The sequence below is a fragment of the Neltuma alba genome, unplaced genomic scaffold, assembly GCF_004799145.2.
Source record: "Neltuma alba isolate B1F8T4 unplaced genomic scaffold, ASM479914v2 tig00011893_pilon, whole genome shotgun sequence".
Taxonomy (NCBI): domain Eukaryota; kingdom Viridiplantae; phylum Streptophyta; class Magnoliopsida; order Fabales; family Fabaceae; genus Neltuma; species Neltuma alba.
In genome coordinates this window covers 75,685-99,107 of record NW_021636491.1, presented here as the reverse complement: position 1 = coordinate 99,107, position 23,423 = coordinate 75,685, and the positions used below count along the sequence as shown (strand labels likewise).

At 36.9% G+C, this 23,423-nt stretch overlaps 4 protein-coding genes and 2 non-coding genes across 11 annotated transcripts; all 6 read left to right on the top strand.

The window, feature by feature from the left end:
* Window positions 1–220: 220 nt before the first annotated feature.
* TRNAI-UAU (transfer RNA isoleucine (anticodon UAU)) lies at window positions 221–294 on the top strand. Its single transcript has one exon. It is a non-coding gene; the product is annotated as a tRNA-Ile (tRNA).
* Window positions 295–517: 223 nt separating this feature from the next.
* LOC114719092 (AP-3 complex subunit sigma) lies at window positions 518–4,053 on the top strand. 4 transcript variants are annotated; one of them, XM_028904544.1, is made up of 8 exons: window positions 518–731; window positions 880–959; window positions 1,066–1,108; window positions 1,305–1,366; window positions 1,845–1,941; window positions 2,880–2,950; window positions 3,331–3,422; window positions 3,580–4,053. In XM_028904544.1, the coding sequence occupies exons 2-8, from the start codon at window positions 891–893 to the stop codon at window positions 3,644–3,646; spliced, it is 501 nt and encodes a 166-aa protein (XP_028760377.1). In that variant the 5' UTR covers window positions 518–731; window positions 880–890; the 3' UTR covers window positions 3,647–4,053. The 4 variants fall into 4 exon arrangements, with proteins under 4 accessions (XP_028760377.1, XP_028760376.1, XP_028760375.1 ...); XM_028904543.1 differs by having other exon boundaries at window positions 518–736; XM_028904542.1 differs by having other exon boundaries at window positions 518–743.
* A 964-nt stretch (window positions 4,054–5,017) lies between these two features.
* TRNAQ-CUG (transfer RNA glutamine (anticodon CUG)) lies at window positions 5,018–5,089 on the top strand. Its single transcript has one exon. It is a non-coding gene; the product is annotated as a tRNA-Gln (tRNA).
* A 2,002-nt stretch (window positions 5,090–7,091) lies between these two features.
* On the top strand, window positions 7,092–7,881 carry LOC114719101 (protein RADIALIS-like 3). Its single transcript, XM_028904559.1, has 2 exons — window positions 7,092–7,382; window positions 7,806–7,881. The coding sequence occupies exons 1-2, from the start codon at window positions 7,099–7,101 to the stop codon at window positions 7,825–7,827; spliced, it is 306 nt and encodes a 101-aa protein (XP_028760392.1). The 5' UTR covers window positions 7,092–7,098; the 3' UTR covers window positions 7,828–7,881.
* Window positions 7,882–9,664: 1,783 nt separating this feature from the next.
* Window positions 9,665–13,288, top strand: LOC114719099 (7-methyl-GTP pyrophosphatase). 3 transcript variants are annotated; one of them, XM_028904556.1, is made up of 9 exons: window positions 9,665–9,763; window positions 10,014–10,085; window positions 10,170–10,244; window positions 10,579–10,665; window positions 11,457–11,526; window positions 11,613–11,704; window positions 12,303–12,344; window positions 12,513–12,593; window positions 12,946–13,288. In XM_028904556.1, the coding sequence occupies exons 1-9, from the start codon at window positions 9,737–9,739 to the stop codon at window positions 13,015–13,017; spliced, it is 618 nt and encodes a 205-aa protein (XP_028760389.1). In that variant the 5' UTR covers window positions 9,665–9,736; the 3' UTR covers window positions 13,018–13,288. The 3 variants fall into 3 exon arrangements, with proteins under 3 accessions (XP_028760389.1, XP_028760390.1, XP_028760391.1); XM_028904557.1 differs by lacking the exon at window positions 12,946–13,288 and having other exon boundaries at window positions 12,457–12,582; XM_028904558.1 differs by lacking the exon at window positions 12,946–13,288 and having other exon boundaries at window positions 12,303–12,396; window positions 12,513–12,552.
* A 5,799-nt stretch (window positions 13,289–19,087) lies between these two features.
* On the top strand, window positions 19,088–20,124 carry LOC114719098 (GATA transcription factor 19-like). The gene is made up of 2 exons (XM_028904555.1): window positions 19,088–19,591; window positions 19,710–20,124. Exons 1-2 carry the CDS (start codon window positions 19,169–19,171, stop codon window positions 20,001–20,003), a joined length of 717 nt encoding a protein of 238 aa, XP_028760388.1. The 5' UTR covers window positions 19,088–19,168; the 3' UTR covers window positions 20,004–20,124.
* Window positions 20,125–23,423: the final 3,299 nt, after the last annotated feature.

Here is a 23,423-nt window from a genome sequence, read left to right as displayed (position 1 = left end):
TATTAATGCATAAGCCGCCTTTTTTTTTTTTTACAAGTTAACATTCATTGCGATGAATTTATAACATGACTTTATAAAAAAAAAAAAAAACAACAGGGGATTTCAGTTATAGAAAACAAATGAACACAAACACACAAATTATGAATTGAGCAAGAAAAGTAAACTTGGAGTTAACTGATAGAGTATTTAAATAATATCAAACAATCACGTTACCCGTAGAGGTCCCGTAGCTCAGTTGGTTAGAGCGTTGGTCTTATGAGCCGAAGGTCGCGGGTTCGAGCCCCGCCGGGACCAATTTTGGAAATCCAATACTCCAACACGTGCCTGGGTCACATGTCATGTCAGGATTTTGTGCCCCAAACAAAATTTCAGTGAGTGCGGACTTGAATTTGATATTAGGTTTCTCGGTTGTGTGTGGAGCCCATTCGACTCGACTCCCGCTGTGCTACTGGGCCTTTTGTTTTTGTCTGGGGTCTATCAGAATTTACTCCAAGCCCAGTTCTTGTTCTTCCCCGGTAAAACACGTCGCCCTGTCTCCCTGGGTGATCGATTTGATCGGAGAGTCATCGTGGACGCCATCACGGGGGATCAGTCACTGAGGTGCTTTTTTGTTGGTCTCTGGCCGGATATACCTGTTTCATCCAGCTTTGCAGTTGATCTTAGTTGTCTTTCAACCTCTTTGCTGTTTCGTGGCCTATGAGTTCTATTTCCCCACATTTTCTTGCCGCGCAGTACTGTAACTGGCAAGTCAGAGACAATTTTTTTGTTGTTGTTATAGTTATCTTTCGTTTGAACTTCTGTCCTGTGAGGCGAAACTGTGTTATCTCGTGACAACAATCATTGTATCCTCTGATGAGTGGAAACCTCTTTTTCTCCCAGGAAGAAGCAAGATGATAAAAGCCGTATTGGTCATGAACACGCAGGGGAAGCCCCGTCTTGCAAAATTTTATGAATTTCGGGTCCTTCCCCTATACCATCCACTTTTAGAGTTCAATTTTTCTCCCTCGCCGAGTTCCTGTGATTGTTAACGATATGATTAGACTTAATTTTATTGTGTTAGGTCAGCCTGTGGAGAAGCAGCAGGAACTAATACGTAATGTGTTCTCAGGTCTCTCTCTGTCTCCATCTTTCTCTCTGGTCTTATGAATCAATGCAGTTTATTTTAATTCTTCTACTTGATCACAATGCTTGAACGAAGATGTTATATTGTCTTGATTGTCGATATCCTACCTCTTATGGTTTTACAAGTTTGTTTCTTTCAAATTTCTGTTTTGGTTTTTATTTATTGTTGATTGTTGGTACAGTCCTATGCAGTAGAGCTGAAAATGTTAGCAGTTTCGTGGATGCTGAGTCCATCTTCGGTCAGGTATTATCTTCTTTTAACGTTCTACTCACTAATTCGCTCTCTTCTTCCCTATTTAATGGTATCATATACTAGGAGTAGTTAAAAAGAAGAAGGATGGTTCAGCATGAACTTGTTTTTCTGTTGTTAAAACTTCCAAGTAAGTAGTACTGCTCTACTGCTGCAACGCGTTTTTGTATGCATTACTGAGAATGGAATCCTCAATGTTAGGTTCATTTAGGGGGTGTTTGGGTGAAAACTAAATTATGGTCTTAAAAGTGATTTCACAGAAAAAGCACCTTCGAGGGAAACCATAGTCTATAATGCAATTTGTTTTTTTTGCATCTAACATAAACTAGAGCTAAATTAATCTGATATCCTGCTGTGCTGACATTATTGATTGTTTGTGCTCTGCTCTTTATGACAATGTCTAGCATTTGAGCATCAACCACAATGCAAACATATCTGTGTCCGGGAAATCATCTGTTTCTTTTTCCTTCAGGATGCTCGCCTTGTCTACAAGCACTATGCAACTTTGTACTTTGTGTTCATATTTGATAGTTCTGAAAATGAGCTGGCTATGCTTGACTTAATACAAGGTAGGTTTCTTACCGGAAATAACTATTACTTGATATTTTCCCCCAATTGTTTCAATCTGGAATGTTTATTGGTTGAGGAGGTCTGCTGCTACAGGATGTGGGGTCCAATAGTATTACATGGTCTGGTCCGTGAAGTGATGTCCTCATGTCACATATGTGTCTTAAAGTAACCATATGACCTTTGGAGTACAAAAAATGGTGTAATTTTATTATACTGTTGCGAGGGGGAAATTTGAAATACATGAGGTGAGAACTGTTCAAGTGACTGGAATGTGGACAAAAATATGTGGTGATCAAGTTAGACAATGGCCTCCCAAATCTCCCTTTGGTCCAAATAGTAAAAAGTTCTAATCATCTTCTATAATGTTTAATATGAAATATAAATTAAAAGTTTCGATTATTGTCTTTTTCTTTGCTTACATTGAGGTGAGTTGGTTGAATCATGTAATACATTTCCTTTTGAACATTGGGAAAGCACTCATTGCTTCTGATCCGCATAAACTGAGTTAGAGCTGCACTGAGCATATGTTCTGTAGAGTGCTTTAAATTTTGAAGATACTTGCTATGAAAAACTAGTGTGTACAAATGGGGAATAGTGAATTGGTATTTCATCATCTGAATGTGATTTTGATGATAATGAAAATCTCTTTCTTGGCTACGTAATTTCTTTCAGATAATTGTAGTTAGTGGTGATGAACTGGTGATAGATGATGTGATGATATAGCTCGACACTTTAATTAAAGAATTCTTCTGCCATTTGAGTCCTTTTGCTCTTGATAATGAGGATATTCTGGGTGCAGTACATACATGTTCCATGTATTTTCTTCTACATTCTTCATGAGCTTTATGTAACAGTGACCTCGTGCTGCTGTTCTTTACTGCTCTTGGACTGCTTAATTGTTTGTGAGATTTTCTTACTATGATCTTTCTGCCTACAGTCTTTGTTGAAACACTGGACAAATGCTTCAGAAATGTTTGTGAACTTGACGTAGTGTTCAACTATAGCAAGGTTGGAGACTTTCTCTTCTATATATTTCTGGACAATCTTTGTATTATGTTATTGGTTTAAACACACAGTTCAAAACATGCCTTGGTTGAAAATGCTACACATAATAAACTATAATATATGATTCACTATAGGCTAGATATATGTTCTGCTCGGGCAGATTTATTAGATTCTTCATCGTTAAGCGTATTTTCAAAAATTTATTCAAAATTTCTCTCTTTGTTTGGTAAGTTGACGACTTTCATGCTTAGCTAGTATTGTGTCCTTGTAGAATCGGAAGTGCTGTTATGCTCAATATTACAAGCCATGCCTATAGTAATAATGGCTTCAAGCCTATTAATAAGTGCAACTCAAACTTTCCCTTTATTTGATGTTACTCGCAGATGCATTCTATTCTGGATGAGATTATCTTTGGAGGCCAGGTTTTGGAAACAAGTTCAACTGAGGTTATGAAGGCTATCGAAGAATTGTCAAGGTCCCCACCCCACACCCAAACCGCCCCCCGCCCCCCAGGGATTTGGGTTTTTCCTCCCTCTCCTCGTATCTCTTAACTTGCGAGGTTTTCAAGTTGAAGTTAATGCATATTTTCTGTGTGCATACACTTTTATATCTGTGCATGTTTTGTGATGCAGGCTAGAGGCGGCCTCCAATGCTATCAACCTGGTCCCAAAATCTGTTTCTGGTTGGAGGACGCGGTAGTCTAAAATCAGTTAAGATTATATTGATACGTTCCAAGTGTTATGAAGGACGGGGCTGCACTTTTTGTCGGGAGAGTCGATGACATTTATTTTGGATATTCTGAATCTGAAGTAAAACCCTCTACGCTGAGGGACAGAATAAAATCCATCCAAATGCGAAAGTTTATATCTGGAGCTATTTTGATTGAATTGGTGTGATGAACCTTCTAAAATTCCACTTAACCTGTCATTTTTATCTCTGTAATTGCTTGCCAGATTGAGGACGGACAGAAGAGGAAAAATAATACCTGCGAGAATTGAATTTCACTATTGTTTCTTTCAGGACTGTACATTTTACAGTATTTTTCACCCAGATTAATCCTTCTCTCTTGTAGCATAAGATATTTTATAACTATGTCTGCTGTACAAGATATTGAGTATGATTACTTGTTGGCGAAGATTGGTATCAGGGGTCATTTCGTTTGGCCAATGTACCAGGTGTCATTTGATTTGAGGGTTTCGTCTCGTGGCATGTTTTGATCTTTAAGGTCATCACTCTAATGTTAAATTGAGCATACATGGTATGATGATAAATTGCGATAAAGTTATTTTTTACACAATAAACTGTACTGTAGTTCCTATATACAGGAATCGGAATGTGCTCCATATCTAGTGTGATCTTATTTTTAGCTATTGAGAAAAAAATTACTTTATTATTATTTTTTAATTAAGCAGAAGATAATTATTTCATCCTCTTTTGTTCTGTTTTCTTCCCTTTTACTTTTTTATTACATCAATTTAAGGAGAAGATCATTGTTTCATTGTCTGTTTTTTTTTTTTTTGAAAATATCACATGTATTCTTCTATTGCATTGCTCTCTGTACTCTTGCCTTCTGCAAAACTCTGAAGAAACATATCCCTGCTGGTGCCTAATGTTGGTTTGTGGATTGAATTCAAACGGTAACATAAAAGTGATGGAACGATCAACGAGGCTAGGTCTAATTAAAAAGGTTAGTTTTTTATAATGTAATGATTTAAGGCTTGAATTCTTACTGAAAGAAGTATTTATATTTACTATCCAATATTATTTTAAATAGGATTGTCTCTAATAAAAGAATAACTATGTATGAAAAAAAAAAAAAAAGGTGATGGAACATGATCAAATACACCAAAAACACAATCCTTTCCAAAGGGGCTGTGGTGGATTCGAGCTTTTCATCGCCTCTCGGAGGAGGCATCATTTCCAAGTTGGTTTTATTGAATCAAGGTCACGTGATTTGCCATTTTATCCAGATCGACGTGGGCCAGTAACTTGCGATAAGTTATTTGTTTATCTTTGAACTTTTTTCTCATTCATAGCTTAAAGGTATTCTAATGTCAGCATAACAACAACGGTCCCATGGTCTAGTGGTCAGGACATTGGACTCTGAATCCAGTAACCCGAGTTCAAATCTCGGTGGGACCTTTCTTTTAATTTTTCCTCCCTTTTTCCCCGATTAAAATCAGTTCTCTTTCATCCTGATCCCACACTTCTCGGGATAAAAAGTTATTGGCTAAATCAAATTATTGCTTTCCAATTTCCGGAAATCATCAGACCAATTATTGCTTAGTCGCTGCAAAATATCATCTTTTGCTTCTACATAGCTACAATCTCTGTCTTGTTAATAAAATATTCACCATACAATACAAATACGTTAAGTGGTTGGCTTGTAGATCTGGATAGAAAAGTTGGGGACGCATAGCTAGAATCCCACAACCCCACATGTCAGTTCATAATCTAAGGCTTGAGTTCAGTTTTTAAATCAAAAGCAGATGAAGAACACATTGTTGGAAATCGTTTTGTTTGCCTGCTGTTTCGGTTGAGTCTGCGCATAAAAAACAGTGTGAAATCTGACAGGTGGGTGCTTTTAGATCCCCAAGAAATGGATTTATTAATGCTAAAGGTAGAAGATAATTGCATCCCCATAATGCTCCTGCAATTTTGTGTCTCAGAATCTGCAAAGCTGCGGCTTAAAGATAAATTTAACAAATGATACGCTAATGCTGTTCTAAGGTAGATAATAATTTCCAGCTTCGCAAATAACAAGTTGGTGGCCTCTGTCTCTTATTAGCCTATCAGCATAATTTTTCTTTTAGTCCTAAGCTTATCGCCTCATTATTTGATAACTGAAAAGTGAAGCTTCAGCAATCTCATCTGCAAATAGAAAAATATGCCACACCCAGACAAGTTATAGTTGGAACCCGGATAATAACACGTTCTTTGGTCAGGATTTATTCCTACTCCCAACCAACTCGGCAGAAATTGAAGCTCCTCAAATGCAGCAACCATGAGGTGTTTATTATAGGTTTGAAACTTCAAACTGATCCAATTTTCTTTCTAAATAAATGCAGTCATTCATTTATGTGCATCATTGACCTGGATTTATTCATATTTTCTAACTATTTCTTGTCATCTAAGCTTGTATTTTTAAAGTTTCAGAATTTACATATATTTTCTTTACATTATTCAAACCCAAAATCATATATACATATACCCTCTTAAAAAGATCCCAAGCAAACATTTGATAGTAAATACTCAACCTCAAATTTTTAATCAAGCACATGATATGATAATATTAACACTACCTCCTGTCCTAAGGACCAGAGATGGTATTATCTTTGATGTTTGATGAAAAGTTGATATAACATTATATTAAATCCCAAATTCCCAAATTTAAATAAATTCATAGAATTGGTGTTGACTCATTGAAAATAAAAATAAACTGATTTTTTTAATATTTGAATAATTCCATTCAATTTCAAATATTCCAAGCCATTATTTCAATATAAAATATAAAATAGATAATAAATTGCACAGTTTGTAAGCTGTAAGATTCAGTTCGGAAAACAACAAAGGCAGCTAAATTCATTTGTATGTGGCCTCTTGAGAGGAAACAAATAGCAAATACACGCGCGTAGTCTCTGGATAGTGGATAGCCACATGCCAATGACTTGTAACAATTGTAATGGAGTTAAATCTAGTCTTGTATTTTATAGCAGAGAAGTAATAAGAGAAGACTTAAAAGGGAAGCAAGCAATTCTGCAGAGAAACTAATAGGATCTATCTGGTTCCATCCCATCTACTCTTTACAGCGGCTCAATTATTTTACACATAAATAGCATTAATGACACGTAGTGTTTGCTGGACAAGTTGAAAACTTGCCAAATTAAATTTGAATGTGCTCACCAATTAACTCTTCTCTCGTGTCCTCTGCCCCTCCTCTCTATATTAACAGTTTCAACCTTCCTATACTCCTACCCTCTACTCTTCCCTACTACCTATTCTCTTTTTTTTCCCCCCCTTTGCTATCCATTTCTCAAAAGATTCTTCCTACAGTAGTAGTAATTTCTAGTTTCCTAGGGCCTCACTTGTTTGTTCCTATCCCTCATCCATGATTTTCTTCTGTTCTACCTCCTCCTCCTGATTCTGGTTCAATGGCGTCCAACAAGGTTTCATCTTCTGGAGACTGCAGTGAGAGATGGACAGGCAAGAAGAACAAACTGTTTGAGGACGCGTTGGCTATATATGATAAGGAAAGCCCTGATCGTTGGCGCAACATAGCCATACATGTTGGTGTCACCAGTGAAGTTGAAGTCAAGAGGCAGTATGAGATTCTTTTGGAGGACATCAAACAGATTGAGTCAGGCAGGGTTCCAATCCCTCTCTACAACAGACATGCCGCATGTAGCAGACCAAACTTCACCAGCTCAGAGCAGAGGTAACACACTGCTTTCACTAATTACCATATTTACTCAGTCTTTTCTAGTCCCTTAAAGTTCAAATCATAATAATTATAATAATAGGTGCATGCTACTAGAATCAGTTGCCTTTGTTTCCCGCACAAAATGTTGGTGCAGCATCGACCCTGATTCATATGAAGCATGTTCGGAGCATTTACAGTTCTGCTTTCAATAAGTGTTTCATGTAAACCACTTTTCTTTGTGTGCATTTTCTGGTTCTCAAAGTTGAAAGAAAAGCTTGAGAATATTTGGTTATGTGGGTTGCTAAGCCAAAGCAGAGAATAATTTAGAAAGATTTAATACGTGCTCTTTGATCCATCATAGAAAGAAAAACAAATTTAATAATCAGTGCAGAATTTTACCTGTCTGCTAACACCCATTACTTTGCACATTATCTGCAGGTTGAGGAACTTGAAACTCTAAGTTATTGAAGAATGACCTCATAAGAAGCGATGAGAATAGTTTTTCGGGTGGTCAGTACTCACTACTTGTAAGCATTGGCCTTCATGCATGTATCTTTCTTTAGGTGTATCCGTGTATGTAATAAATATCTTTCACGATTTCCACTCAGCATGGCAAGGAAATGTGAGAAAAAGTAACATCAGCTTAAAGTGACCATATTCCAAAATCCACATTTTGAATGAATATGGTAACCATAGTCCAGCAAAATCATATTTCCAATCGTTGGCGAAGAATACAATCTTCAAGAATCGCCACTCCGGACTAGTGGATAATCAAAGGCTTAAAATAAAATGATATCAGATTCAAAGGAAGTAATATGCCAATGGTAAACCTACTCGACTCATCATTTGATGGATTCAGAAAAATTATGAAACCTCCTAACTCTTCGGAGATGATTGAGGGGGTAGAGAACTTTCTGTCGGAAATCAGAGAATAAAGTGGAGCCATTATTTTCCCTCCACAAATTGAGTGTTACATATCTCCAAACTCATGGGCGTTCTACTTGATTCGAACTCCTGAAAATATGCAATAAACTCCGGCCAGCGCAACAGAGAGACTCGGTGCATACGTACTAGCCAGCGTAAATTTCTTCCGGTAATAGTTAGTGATAGTTATTCAGCAGCAATTAACCCTAATTAAATTGCATTCCTCAAGCAAGTCCTGTGTTCATCTCTAAAAAGGACTTGTTATACTAGCGAAAAAAGCTTCCATTTTCAGATTTCTTTCCTTGGCAGAGCAGACTCCTAAGAAATAGAAACTTTTCCGATGGAAGAATAAGCACACTTCCTATATAATATTTTCTTTCTTTGTTTCTTTCCCTAATGGAACCAAGAGACCTTTTTGATGCAGTCCTATAATCTATATACCTTTCCCTTCTTTCTTTTTTTTAAATTTAAAAGGAAACACCAGTTTTGAGAGCTCAACCATAATGCACTTACTTCTCTCAATAAATCTACTTACCTAATAATATGAGGTCACTCAGAGAGATCTACAGACAAATTTTTGACAATAAACTTCAGCAACATTGAAATATTGTCATCATTAGATTTTTTTTTTTTTGGTTGTGATCCTTCACCAACATAAGGAATTTAAGCATCCATCCCGCTCACAAAAGGTCGAACACGTAATTTTATGCTCAAGCAAAATTCAAGGAGTTGTTATGTGTCATTTGATTCAAATGACTCTAACAGCATAGATTATAAACGGAAACAAGCTGTCCTATTTATAGCTTCTAAATAATGCAATTTTCTATAAATTTGATATGATATGCAAAAGATTATATACATGACAATATACATGACAATATATTGCTTGCTAATGCGGGGTAAATTTCAACCGCAGAAAACAAAAAAATTGGGAAATTTTTAACAATAAAAAGATGAGGTCTCGCTTTCACATACAATTATATCAACAGTAACCGCGGAAATATTTTTTTTCATCTTTTTGGCTTAGACACAGGTAATCATGTAAATCTGTTTTTTCCCAAGCACAAATATTTTTTTATCAGAGTTAATTCTATTTGAGGTACTATGGGTCACTAAATATAGATATCTATTCTAACAGAAATTTAAACTTTGATTTCTATACTGTGAGGGACTAATTCTCTTACCAAACAAAAGCCGAAAGCAATGTGGACCAAATGGTTTCATTATGAACCCCACCCACTCGTGGGCCGCGGCCCATCAATTGTTTCCTACGTTATGGGACTGATTATCACCATGTTCAGCTGCAGGCGCCGCAAGCGTGTTTGGTGTCTTAATTTCTATTTCCTTTTTAAAATAAAAATAAAATCGTTTTGGATATCTTCCTGTTCTTTAGGAATCTGCTCAAGAGGAAGAGCCTGAAACATACGCTTGCGCGGACAATAGAGATGGGTACGAGAAATCTGCCGTTCAAGGTTTGGCCCACTGTTTTCTTCATTAAAACGAATGGCTTTTATTTTGCATATGCTAGGATTAGTGTCCGAAGGCAATGTGATTTTCCACAGACTTCGGAGAATTTATTCTGATAAAACAATCCCGAACCTTTTTTTTTTTCCCCCATTTTGGGCAACTATAAGCTCTTATTTATAACAAGCGAGCACTTTCTGTGTTTGGATTGGCCATCTCTATGGGTTACTAATACTGATGCGAATTGCTTCGTCACAGATAATTCTGGGTTCTTCATCTAAGGCTCGCAAAGAAATTCTAGCGGAGATGGGATACGAGTTCACCGTTGTGGTATAGTTTGTTGTTTATTGAAGTGAAGTTGCGAGTCGTAGATGGCAATGTACAATTGAAGAATTTATTTGAATTACAATTTAGACTGCAGACATTGATGAGAAAGGTATTAGAAGGAAAAAACCAGAAGACTTGGTAATAGCCTTAGCTGAGGCAAAGGTATGAGTCCCCCCCCCCCCCTCTGTTTACGTTTAATTCTCTTCCAAAGAGAACTGCAACACCCTCGGCATGTCTGGGGCTCAAGAGCGGTTTCATGTGCAATAATATTTTTTCATAGAATCGAGAAATAAAGTTTTGCATGCAATTTGTTTGGATATGAATAAGCAACAGCATTTTACATGGTTACATCCAGAAACCCTCTAAAAGTTATAAGAAAAGAAAAGCATAACAAGTAGTCGATGTGCATAAGCAATTTCAAGTCTTCCTACGGTGTGATTGTTCCAAGCTGCAAGTAATGCCTGAAATATTCAATCTTCGTCCTTTATATTCTTAGGCAGATGCTATTATACAAAAGCTTCTAGCTGGGGAAAATTCGTTAAAGGAAGATACTCTGGCAACACTCTTAATTACTGCAGATACGGTATGCATCTTTATTTTGTCTTTACTTGGTTTCATCTGCATTTATGACAAGAAAATAAAGTTATCCGCTATGCATTTTTTTTTGAGTGAATATCTGCTATATATATTCATATAGCAGAAAGGCACGGCTTTAATTGTACTCTCTCACTTAAAGTCTTTTTGGCTATTATGTCTCATTTGTGAGGGAAATCATTTGAGAAGACGCTTCTATATACCAAATCTGTCTCCTGGAGACTGAAATTTTTCTTAGTTCACATTCCGTTAATTATTTTATATGCAATAATGTCAGTGGTTTTCTCGATTAGAAGATTGTCCTTAGCTCTGGGACTTTTCGCTTTTATCTTCATCAACCTACAAGACTATTCATTTTGCGAACAATAATAGAGAGCATGAACCTGCAGAAAACATAAATTCCCGCAGAGGTGCCTCCATTGACTAAAACAAGTACAACTTTGATAACCTTTCTCACGAGCGTGCCATAATTGAACTTTGATGATGCTAGCTTCGTTCATTATATCTCAATGTACATATTTCACTTTGATGTTTTGTGCAACTAGTGCCAGCTGTGTTTTGATTTTTCTTTTTCCTTTTTAAGTTGTTATTTTTATTTCCATAATATCTTTCTGGTTCATCATTTCCTTAGTTTTTTTTTTTTTTTAAAACATTCTATAATATACTATTGCTTGAACTGCTGTGTTACTGTCTATATCCTGTATCCTCACCTTTAAATTATTGCCTTTTTTGTACCGAACATTTTGCAAGATTATACGCACTTTTACTCGTGTTCTGTAGGTAGTGGTATACCAAGGAACTATAAGGGAAAAACCAACCAGCAAGGAACAAGCAAGGGAATATATCAAAGGTTTGCCTGTGGAATTTCATGCATTTCTTACTTGGGACTGTATGTCATAATTGGCTACACACTCATTCTCGCAAGCTAAATTCCAGGATATTCTGGTGGTAATGCGGCAGTGGTAGGATCTGTTCTGATAACCAACCTTAAGACTGGAAAAAGATGTGGGGGATGGGAAAGCGCTGAGGTAATACTTGCTGCTGATTGAGCATACGTCTAAGCCTGTCGTAATTTGAGACAGTGAAAATCATAATCTTGGATGTCCTTTAGGTTTTTAAATGCATCCGAAGTTCATTAATTCCTAACTTTTAGAGTGCTAGTTATAACATGTCTCTTTGATGCTGTAAAGTCATTGTTCTTCTATTCACACGCAGCTCTGACACCCCATGCACCCCATTCCCTTCCTTTCCTCAGTATTTTAAATGCCTGCCATTCATAACCCTATCTCCATTCCATATTTATTGTTGTTTAGGGTTATGGCACATAGATTAGGAAATCTTTAAATACTGCAAAATATTACTATGTATTGAGATTAATGGAAAAGACATATGATATGTGGAAAGAAGAGGTAATGAGAAAGAGATATGGTTGTTAAATGAGGGTATAGTGTAGCTAGAAAAAATAAATAGTTCACCAGCCTAGAAACAGAACAACAAATCTGACACAGCTATAAAAATGAAATAGAGAGAAGATATTTATATTTGCTGTCCGTATATGAGTCATTGAATCAATATTTTTCTGTTCTCCACGGACAGCTTCAGTAGCAATTGTTATTATCATGACAGGTTTATTTCCTTGAAATACCAGACGAGATCATCGATGCCGTGGTAAGCTTTTCACGAGTACACTTTTCACTCCTGCACTGAAACAAGCATGAAGGTGAAAAGAGTACTTTAATCAGTTTCTCAGAATATAAGATCTTTTGATACTTTCTTTCAGGTAATTCTTCTCACTAAATACTGTATAAGTTTTCTTACTTGATGGGAGCTTCTCAGATTGACGAAGGAGTTACATTCAATGTTGCCGGGGGTTTGATGCTGGAACATCCTCTGACGTTGCCTTTTGTTGATGCAGTGGTTAGTCATCTTTGAAATATTCCATTATTTGCGCAGTATAGAACCTTAGAAAATTATTAGCATCAAGGTCGCCACTCAACATAAGTTTTATCATCTTAGGTCCCTTAAGTGAACTTTTCAAATCGCGTCTTTCCCCATTTCTGGTTCTTGCATATCTGTGAAACCAGAAAATATTTAAATCGTTAACCAACTAACCGTTACTCTTCTTATATACACATCTATGGATATAAATGTCCAGATTTGCAGGGTTTATATATCCTCTTCTGTCTGTTTTGCCTTCTCATTCCTAAATGTGGGCTGATCCCTCATTGCTTAGCTTTCTGAAAGAAAGTTTTCTCTGGAACTTTGGTAGGTTGGATCAACCGATACTGTCATGGGTCTTCCTAAAGCTCTCACGGAGAAACTCCTATTGGAAGCTCTATAGTTTGCTGCAGTATTACAAATATAAATTGATTAATGCCATGTGCTCCCTGCAGTTATTATGGCACACGCGTTTTGTGCTTCAACTTGTGTTTACCTCTGCAAATTCTTGTAACGCAATACAAACAAGAATGCCATTGAGACCTGCTAGCAAGTGTTGATAGAAATACATTTTCTGTTTTCTATTCATCTCCCCATATGGACAGCATGATACTGAATGAGAAGTGACCGATAATTGCTGAGAATGAGATGTGCCATGTTCTTCTCTTCCTTAATCCTATTAGGTGGGATCAGCTACATAGATCGCACGACGTTATTGCACTCTATTAATGGTCAAATTTTTGGATAAGTTGTTAATCGAAATTTTCTCATAATCACTTTATTGAGTGTTCTCTTCCTTAATAAAATTTTTTTTAAAAAAAGAGCAAAACGAAAAACAAAGATATAATTACTATAGTATTTAGCCAATTTCTAAGCAGGTCCTCATGCTTTATCTACAAATTATAATTGAATCCTCACAGGAGACTGACGATAAGAGGCATTAGTTCCAGAGGATAGGCCCTGAACCCATCTATCAAATGCCTCAAACAGACCCTTCAAGATGTAATCTGTATTTACTACAGCCAGATATTGTCCAGTGGCTTCCAAGTTCAGCACATTGGTTGCGAACGTTGTGCATGCAGAATATTTTGAACATAACTCATCCATAAAGCTACAAGATTCGATTGTTCCGTATTAATGAAGACAATACTTATGGTTGATAAGTGAGTGCCCTGATGACGTGAGTAAAAATTACGAGACTTGCATTGAGATTTGACAAGGATTTAAGGTTGCACAGATTGCTTTATGCTATTTGTATGTATTATTCAAGGGCAATGGGATTAGGAAAAGGTTTGGTGGCTCCACCCGAACTTGTTTAGAAGACTAAAGTGAAGAACCATAGACCCCACACAGTCAACCTCTGCAGCTCCACTTGCAAAAGTTCAATGGGCAGACATAAGTTGAACCGGAATCAAAAGATTTTATAAGTAAAACTTGACTTTCAACTTTCAAACAAACAAGTGTGAGTTTTTCTAAATGTAGACATACAATGAAATTTTAAACAAGAATGAAAATTAAAATCTTTGGAGGAGAAAAGAACTTTGATGAAAATAATGTGACGTGTCCATAATTGAGAAATCCAGCACGCAAATACTGGACCTAATCAAAAAGAAAATATACCAAGGAGATAAATACAAAGATTAAAACATGTAAGAAAGATCCAGAGGAGCTTTGCACAATAACGCAGGATCTATGTGAACAACAATGCAGAATTTTTGGACAGTAATGTTTATGGAGCATTGGCAAGAATAGCAGACAGCTAGGCCGCGAAAAGTGATCAGCTCAATCCTGCAAATATGTCAATTACTATTATAATTAATTTTAATAAAAATTATAAAAGAAAGTAACAGTAAATATTTTTTTTGGACAGAAGAAATTAAGAGTAAATCAAATATTAAAAATAAAGCTAAGATGAGTGATAAAAATCAATACATGAGGACAAGACCAAGGGATCAAGGTTCGTCCATGTAGGGAGACTAATTTAAATTTTAATATTTGGCTACCAATCAATCATGTTAATCTCTTGATCTAATAAGCGGTGCCTAATTAATTAATGAGTATTTATCGATCTCTCAATTAAATATTTAATTTATTAAACCAATCGAGCCAGGACTATAAGCATCACATAATTACCATAGTTTATTTCTAACCCAGATTAATTATGTTTATCTTCCTATATTTAGAATTCGATTAATTTAAAAATTTATAAAAGAAATGAACGAAACAAAGTAGTTTGCATGTTATTATATGCTCAAATACATTTGCTAAAACTCAAGTTTCAGTCTAGATTTGGAGGCATCGGTGGCGTCCAAAAAAAGAAAATAAAGCTACCTTGGTATGGTTTATAGTTAGCAATAAACAATAGATAATTAAAAGAAACAGAGAAAGAATAATAGATTGGGAGCTTTGGGAGCATCCACAAAAGAGGTTCAAACCAAGATTCCTTTTGTTCAACGAACTGCATAACTGGGGAAAAAAATTTAATTGGAGGTTGCCAATCAAAAGGCAGAGCTATTACGGAAAGTTCATTATACAACGCATCCCAGGATTAACACTATGTTACCATCGCCTCTGTCCCACTTCGTTCAAACTTTCACACTTCCAAACTCACTTTATCAATATTCAAAAGCTACTAATGCAGACATTAAGTGTGTCTGCTTAAATATATATTTGAGCCATTGATCCTCTCCGCCAAGTTCATATATATATATATGACTCCATCTTCGAATTAATTAAGAATAAACAAACAAATATATATATATATATATATATATATATATGAACACTTGTGTGTCAGTGATCAGTAGTCCAGTACTCCAGTCGGTTTTACTATTATTCAATCCTTCATTAAACTATGGCATGCCTAGAATTTAGCATCTTCCACCCTACCATTCTCTAAAACAGCAGCATAATGTTACTGTCGCTTTACAACAGATTTAAACTGTGCACATCGAACATTTTATTTTTAATTTGCGTTGTACCTGCGTGGTCTTAAATGATGATATTTTTTTTTTCTGATTTAATAATACATGCCAAGTGATTTAGGGGGTGTTTGGCAATCTCTAAACTATGGTTTCAGAAGTATTTTTTCGCAAAACAAGGTAAATTCCTTCACATATTTACTTCGTAAACCGTAAAAACACTTCTGAAACCATGGTTTGGTTTCTATCCAAACACCCCCTTAGTTGCTTGGAAGAAGGAATGGGCGTGAAAAACATTAGGTAGAAAGAAAAAGTGGATGGCACGCAAGGGATCGAATTTGGGAGAATATATGCGATGGCGATTATAAGGATAATCCTACGGGTTAAGAACAAACCGGAAGGAATGGAAAAGCGAAAGGGAATTCTTTTAAGAAGGACACATAATGCACAGTGGTATATGACCAACTTTGAGTGTTTGACCAAAAAGGTTAGACCTCCTTGGAGGAGACAATTAGAGATTACAGTGTGTCGTCTCAGATGTGTTATTGATACTGACAACAAACTCGACTTTCTTTCTTTTTTTATATTTATTTTTGTGTGTGTGTGTGTTGTATATAACTATATATATATATTTTATATATAAATATAGGACGGCTACCTTATGAGTTGTTCCTCCTTATATATTCCCCTTTTTCTTATGTTGCTGCCCACTCTCCCTCGTTTTACTACTTCTCTTTTCTTCCTCATTCTTTGCCACTTTCAAACCTTACTCTATCTATCCATACACATCACAAACATCTCTCTCTCTCTCTCTCGTTCCTGGAGATCGAATTTATATTAAAAAGAAAAAAGAGGAGGGGGAAATATCCCCAGCCCCAAAGTGAGAGAAAGACAGACATTCCAGTTGTATCTTGTTGCTTTTGAGGAATGTAATTTCATGTGTTCCCGAAGTTTATTTTACTCATAATTGTGCCGTTTGTTTTATATTATTCTGTACGTATCATGATGTATAATATAATATCTGCATACGGCACAAATCATAACACGGTATATTTAAAATATGGGTCCTGCCGATGTTTATAATTCGACACATTTGCATGCATGCAGGGACGCATATCCGTCCAGGACACCCACGTGGCAACTTGATTGATGTTATTATCATCTTTCGTCCTTAAACTAAGCGTCTCGGGAGATTTTTGGTGAGCTAAACAAATTAACTTATATATATACATACATCCTACTAGCTAGTTCAGCACGAATACTTTTGACTTGAATATTTTTTTAAAGTGAATACTCTGTAGATATTTTAAAATTTATGAAGTCGGCCCATAATTAAATTAAGAGGGAACGATTCAAAGGATTGCGAATGTGCGTAAAAAGCTAACATTCTGTCTACCCACATCCAGAATTCGAGGCTGTCCTCGCTGATTTTGTTTCTTCCAGGGAAAAAATGTGAGGTTTAGTGGTCAGATGAGATTTTGTTTATGTTAGTATCATTTGTCTCTTTTTTTTTTTTGGGGGGGAAAAAGGGGTAGATTCGCTATAGGCATAGCTTGGGTAGGAAAAGAGAGGAACACGAGGGGGGTGGGGGGCCCACCGAATAGGAGTTGGGAGCCACGTAAGATGATGATTAAGGAGAGGATTTTGCATGGAAGAGCGTTAATTAGCAGTGGGGGGAACACGAAGGTGGATGATTACGCAAATCGGATTCGGGGCATGGAGCTGAGCTCAAGACTCAAGCGAATTGAAGATTCAGGCTAATGGTAATGACCGGATGAGGGCGTCAGTTGCTTCACACACACGGCAAGCGCGTGAGGGGGACGTGCCGGGGCCTGGGAGAGAAGGAGGGGGAGAGGGAGGTGGCGTGTGGGAATGATCAAGCGTAGCGCCAAGTGTCTTGGGGGAATCGCAGTTTTACAAAGCCAATGGAGAGAGGAGCATCTTTTGGAAAGCGGTGGTCGTCCCGTTTTGTCCAATTCTGCTTCACCAATCTCTATACGATCCGATTCTCAATCCCTCTCTCTCTCTCTCTGTTTTTGAATCTTTCGATCGAATGGGGTCAATATTCCATGGTACTTTGTTTGGCTTTGGCCATCATGATTGTGGGGTCGCCCTCCCCACCCCGCCCCAATGGAATTCTTAAATTTTTAGATACGTTTTTTTTTTTTAAAATAATTTTTGAACTTCAATGGAGTTTGTATGCTGGAGGTGGAAGACACAAACAGAAGAATAAGGGGTTGCTTTGATGATTGCACCCGCCTTTATCTTCCTCCTCCCTGTCTTTCGCTTTTTCTCCTTATTGTGATCCAAATATCAATATATATATATATAAAATACACACACAGACACACACAGCCGGATCTTGCGATACATACAATTCTCCCTGCTGCTAATACTATTCCAACAAGCAACTGGGACCATATAAAGCACCACCAGGGTTTGTTTTCATCAGTCCATGACGAGCTGATGAGCCCTGTTGTGTATGCTTCACGTGACCCCACGGTACGATCCCTCAGATGCCAAAATACTCATTATAATCGCTCCCCTTCAGATTCTGTAATTGCAATGTAACGTAACAAGTAATAATAAGGGTGGCAAGTGTAGGGGAAGAAATACAGTGCGGTCACTGGATATGTATGCCCCACACAGCACACACACATAAAAGTGCGCGACACACAAATCAAAACCTTGCGCCTTGCCTAGTTTTCCTTTTATAATCGAGTAGTATTTAAAGCAGATATATACACACAGACACAGCAGCTATATATCTGTGCATATGCATATATATGTGTGTGTACGTTACGGCTTACTAACTATAACTAATGTGAGAAGGGAGGGAACTGAAAATGGGGATAATGACTGATATACATGGAGGGGGTTTATTACTGGGATGAAAGAGTGCGGAGACAAGTATTGCAGAATGGCTTTGGGGCAGAGTTATACGGAGATGAATGGATTGAGTTTGGAGGGTTAGAAAAAAGCCTCGTGATCGGAGAAGGCAGATCCTTGGAACACTGTTGCCTCTTGGTCACGTGGCTCTCTTTTGACCAACCCCCATGACCAATTTTATCTCATTCACTTGTACTCCTCCTCTCCTGGTCTTTCCTATATAAATTCAAATCTAAACTCCAACACTTTGCTCCTAGCCTCATATCCTACCCTACCAGTAATCCCCTCTCCTCTGACTGCTTCCCTTGGTCTTCCGTTGTCTTTCTTACTTACGAAGCCACTCTTTTTTCCTCCTGTTTCAAACTATTCATGTTGGGTCCCTCCCTCCATGTCTTTTTAGTCCCTCAGTCTTTGTTTGCTGTTCACGATCCACAACGTGGCCTACTGAGTCGCTGACTGGTATATATATGCCCCTCCATTTCATTCGCTCGCCAAGCTCTCATCACACAACAATATCCGCTTCTCATTTCTCTGTCCAACTATATTCCCCAACCACTCACCACTTTCTCGCAAGTAGTCCTCGTACTTCATTGTCACCGCTTGTCCTCTGTTCCCATCCATTGAATTCGTCTTCTTTACAGCCCCTTTCGATCTCTCTTCATTTGAATCTCGAGTGACGAGGGGTGTTGGCTGAAGCAGAGAGCGAGAGTCATATATCGAAGAAGCATTAAGAAGCTAAGAGCCATGTCTGGTTGCGGCGGCTACGAGGGGCACGTGATGGGAGCGTGCGCATGTGGCATGTATCACAGCCAAGCCAATCCCTTCCCAATGCTATACACCGACCAAAATTCCTATGCCTATGACTACGACGAATCCGACATGTATTCTTCCCTCACGCCCTCCTCCTCTTCCGTCGACTGCACGCTCTCCCTCGGCACCCCTTCCACCCGCTTGACTCCAGACGAAGAAGGGCGCCGCAGCCGCAACGAACGACGTCGCTCCGTCTCCAACATGTGCTGGGATTTATTACAGTCCAATCAATCCCACAGTGGCAGGTCCAGCAGAGGCGGCTCTTCCTCCTCCAATGATCCCCTTCTCGCTCGTCGCTGCGCCAACTGCGACACCACTTCCACTCCCCTCTGGAGAAATGGCCCCAGAGGTCCAAAGGTGCTTGCCTGCTTCATTAATTAATTATTCCTTCGGGTTTCACTTTAATTTCCTTTTGTTATTCTTTTCATGCTCTGCATTACGAGAATTAATGGTCTTTTTTGAATGGCAATGGCAGTCGCTATGCAATGCCTGTGGGATCAGATACAAGAAAGAAGAGAGGAGAGCCAGCGCCGCCGCAGCCGCCGCCACGGCTTCGGCGTCGGGCGGAGTTATGGAGCCTCAGGCGATGTACGGACACCAAGACAATTACTGGTATGCGCAGTCGTACTCAGAGGGCCACAGAATGCCGTACTACTCACCGGGAATGGAGGAAGACGGCAATGGAGAATCCGACAACGGCATGCCTTTTCTCTCTTGGAGACTAAACGTAACAGACAGGCCGAGCCTCGTCCATGACTTCACAGGATAAACATTTGAATGTGAATGATAACAGGAGCGACATTTTCATTTATAATTGATACTGGAAACTAGAAATGACAGGAGGGTCTAGCTGGTTACTAGTTGGACGGTCAAGATCACGCGGGTCTATGTCAACGTTGAAGATGTTTTTGATGGCGATGGTTATGGTCTCATCAAATTTTTTTGCCCCTTTTGTTTCCCTTGTGTCTGATTTTTGACCGTTCCCCCCCTTTTTTGCTTGCTTCTTCTCTCCGTCTCGCACATAAGATGGAGTTAGAATGGGACATCTATGCTGCTGTTAGTTACTTTGCTTTTTCTTTTGAGTTCTTTCTTCAGTCAATCAATTACATATATAGACCTACCTTTCTGTTTGCTTCGCTTTCCTTTCTTGTTTCCCAATGTTTATTATTATTTTCAAAACCATTATGATGAACACATGATCTTATAGATGGATGCATGGACCTTTTGCTCAATTCAAGTAAAAGCATATATATATATATAAAGCAGCTCACAAAAACTGAGAGTTTAAGCTCCCTCCCCCCCTCCCATGTATGTGTGGAAAAGAAATATGGTTGATCTGTATTCATTTTGCCGAATTCCACAGAGCAGACATGGACCTTCAGAAATGGATAAATCAATATATTCTCTTGGATTGTGAAAGAGTAAAATAAATATTTTTCTGGGCCAATGAATTAATGACTATATAATGTCGGATCGGATCACACTGCAGTGTCTGAACCGGCACTGTGCGGTTCAGAACAGTAAAAAAATACTGAACTGTCTTTTTTGGACTGCATCATCGAATCTAACAGTTCCAAGAAGCAAGAAGATGCGCATAGCTGGGGTGGGAGAAGTGAGAACTGGCGCAACTTTTATCATAAATATCCAATCTAACATGATTGCTTATCTTTCTTTTTTCTTTTCACTAGATCGAAATGCTTATTTCTATATATTAATGGCAAAACATAAAAATGAGTAGCATATATACATATACATATATATATATTCATATGACGATGATCAGCAACTTTTAACATTTTCTACATATTACGTGCATGCAGATTTTAATATCGTATCCTCGTCGCTTGTTAATTTCATGATCATAGGATTATATGGAGATTTAGGTTGGGTTGATGGGACGGTAGGACAACGGCTTTGCTACGAATTGGTTGAGATATTCTCCAGTCAGACCACGACATACATATAGATGTTTGTCCAACGTTTTATTCGTTTAACTACCTTGTTACTTCGGCACTTTTAACATTGAACACTAGAGACTTGGGTATGAAGCAGAATCTGGCGGATGATGGTTTGGTTTCAATCAAAATTTAGAACGTTTCCTACATAAAGATTTGACAACGCTTTGGACCCTGCAAGCCAGTGAATTAAAGAAGCATTAATTAATTACAAGTATATTCGAGGAGAGATTTCGAATAAAAATATATACTACTGATAAAAATATATATTTAAGTAATTTATATAGATTATAGAAACTTGTTGATTAAATTAGTTATGTGTCAAAAATATGTCTGAATTTTCTTAAAATATCCTTTTTAATCTTTTGTATTGAAACTATCAAACTTTTTTTAACATACATTGAAATCAATCTTGATAAAAAATAATGAGTATGAAAGATAAAATAGATTGATATATTATATTATATTTAGGATTAAATTCAATCTTAAACTAGCTTTTATATTAGAAACGAGAAGTAGTACAATGTGTTTACCCATTATTACCAAAGTTCTACATTTGTTTTTAATTTTATGGCTGATCATTATTTTTATTTAAAAAAAAGGCTCATGGATAACTTTTTGATAATATAAATTATAAAAGTAAATTAATTATCTAATTCTTGAAAAAAAATAATTTTATTTTTCAAAAATAAAACTTCTCCGTTCAGTCTTTTAATTAAAACATTGTTTCTTTACAAATTTGAGATATTACTTCAATCTGCATCGGTGAAATTTGAGAGGAAAATTAATAATGGGCTGCTTATTTAGAGTAACATCCATTATTGATTGTCAACTAAACATCTACAAAACTGTCCTTCTATTTTTTATGTTTCGCATGGAAAATTAATATATTTGTTGGTTTAATTTCTGTCATGCCAGGCTTCAAATCACTTTGACGCGTAGAAAACAACCTCATTGATGGAGTTTAACCCTATGCTTGCCATGAGAGAAATGGTGGCCTGGGGAAAGAAGGGTTTGGAAAAATTTTAATGAGCTTGTTTTGAAAAATTAAAGACGTGGGAGTTTTAAAATTTTAATTAAAAAAAAGATGCAAGATAACAAAATAATGAAAATTAATTAAAAATTTTTAGATTCACTTTTTTATTTTATTTTTTTAAATTAAGCTCATTAAAAATTTTTCTCTCCTCTCCTTCTCTCTATTTTCTTGGTACCAAACGGTCCCCGGGAGACAACAGTCCAAACTAAAGAGACTGTAATGAGCGTATATAAGCCATCCATCCGATTGAATACACAGAACAAAACCAAAATTATGATCAAATACAAAACCCAGTTTATGTTGGATATCTCTTTTTCTTGGAGACAATGTGAAGTACATTACTACTACTACTACTACTATTATTATTATTCCAAGAGAGGTGTTAATAAGATAATATAAAACTACGAGATGCAGTTGTTCATGTTAAAATTCACAGACATGTTACTGCTTTTAAACTTATTTATAAGAAATAAATGATGGATAATTTAAAAACAATACTAAATGTGTACGCCATGAAGGCAAGTGTGTGAAATAGCAGCAAAACGCTAGGGTGTGGAGAAGGTTAATCAGACCAAGTGGCTGATGAATTAAAACTGAAACAACATTGTACGTGACAACGAAAGTTTCACAACAAATAATATTAAAAATATTTGGTGAACGAGATTACGTGCAAGAGAACTGTATAATCCTTTGATTAGATTTCATTAACCTTTTTCTGCGCTTCTAACACGTGCTCTAAGAGCTTAATTCATCGTTTGCAATCCTTTGATCCGATTTCGTTCACTTACCCTTCCACGTGTTCCCCAACCAACCACCCCTCTCCACTTTTGCTTATTGCTTATTTTTCTTAATTAAAATTAGCATTTCATTTTTCTTGTTTTATTAATACTATAAATTAATCATTTCTTTTTAACAAACATGCATGTCTATAAAAATTTCCAAATTCTTTAACTATCAATAATACGCATGTTATAAGTTGTTGAATATTTTTCCGTATATATAACGCGAAGGTATGCATCATGCATAAGATTCAAACCCTTAAAATTAGAATAATAGCTCCTCACTTGGGTAATATACTTGCTTAATTGGTCTTGAATATTGTGTTTTATCTCTATGTCTATGTGGATTGAAAGGAAAAGTAGAACCTAAGATAGTGATTTTTTAACTTAAGATAGATGAATATAATTTACGTAGAAAA

Coding starts and splice junctions, on each gene's coding strand:
- LOC114719099 (XM_028904556.1), top strand. CDS start 9,737: ATGGGTACGAGAAATCTGCCGTTCAAG. Junction 10,666..11,456: donor TCTTAATTACTGCAGATACG/GTATGCATCTTT, acceptor CGTGTTCTGTAG/GTAGTGGTATACCAAGGAAC. Junction 11,705..12,302: donor GGGGATGGGAAAGCGCTGAG/GTAATACTTGCT, acceptor TTATCATGACAG/GTTTATTTCCTTGAAATACC.
- LOC114719092 (XM_028904544.1), top strand. CDS start 891: ATGATAAAAGCCGTATTGGTCATGAACACGCAGGGGAAGCCCCGTCTT. Junction 1,109..1,304: donor AATACGTAATGTGTTCTCAG/GTCTCTCTCTGT, acceptor TTGTTGGTACAG/TCCTATGCAGTAGAGCTGAA. Junction 1,367..1,844: donor CTGAGTCCATCTTCGGTCAG/GTATTATCTTCT, acceptor TTTTTCCTTCAG/GATGCTCGCCTTGTCTACAA.
- LOC114719101 (XM_028904559.1), top strand. CDS start 7,099: ATGGCGTCCAACAAGGTTTCATCTTCTGGAGACTGCAGTGAGAGATGG. Junction 7,383..7,805: donor TTCACCAGCTCAGAGCAGAG/GTAACACACTGC, acceptor CATTATCTGCAG/GTTGAGGAACTTGAAACTCT.
- LOC114719098 (XM_028904555.1), top strand. CDS start 19,169: ATGTCTGGTTGCGGCGGCTACGAGGGGCACGTGATGGGAGCGTGCGCA. Junction 19,592..19,709: donor ATGGCCCCAGAGGTCCAAAG/GTGCTTGCCTGC, acceptor TGGCAATGGCAG/TCGCTATGCAATGCCTGTGG.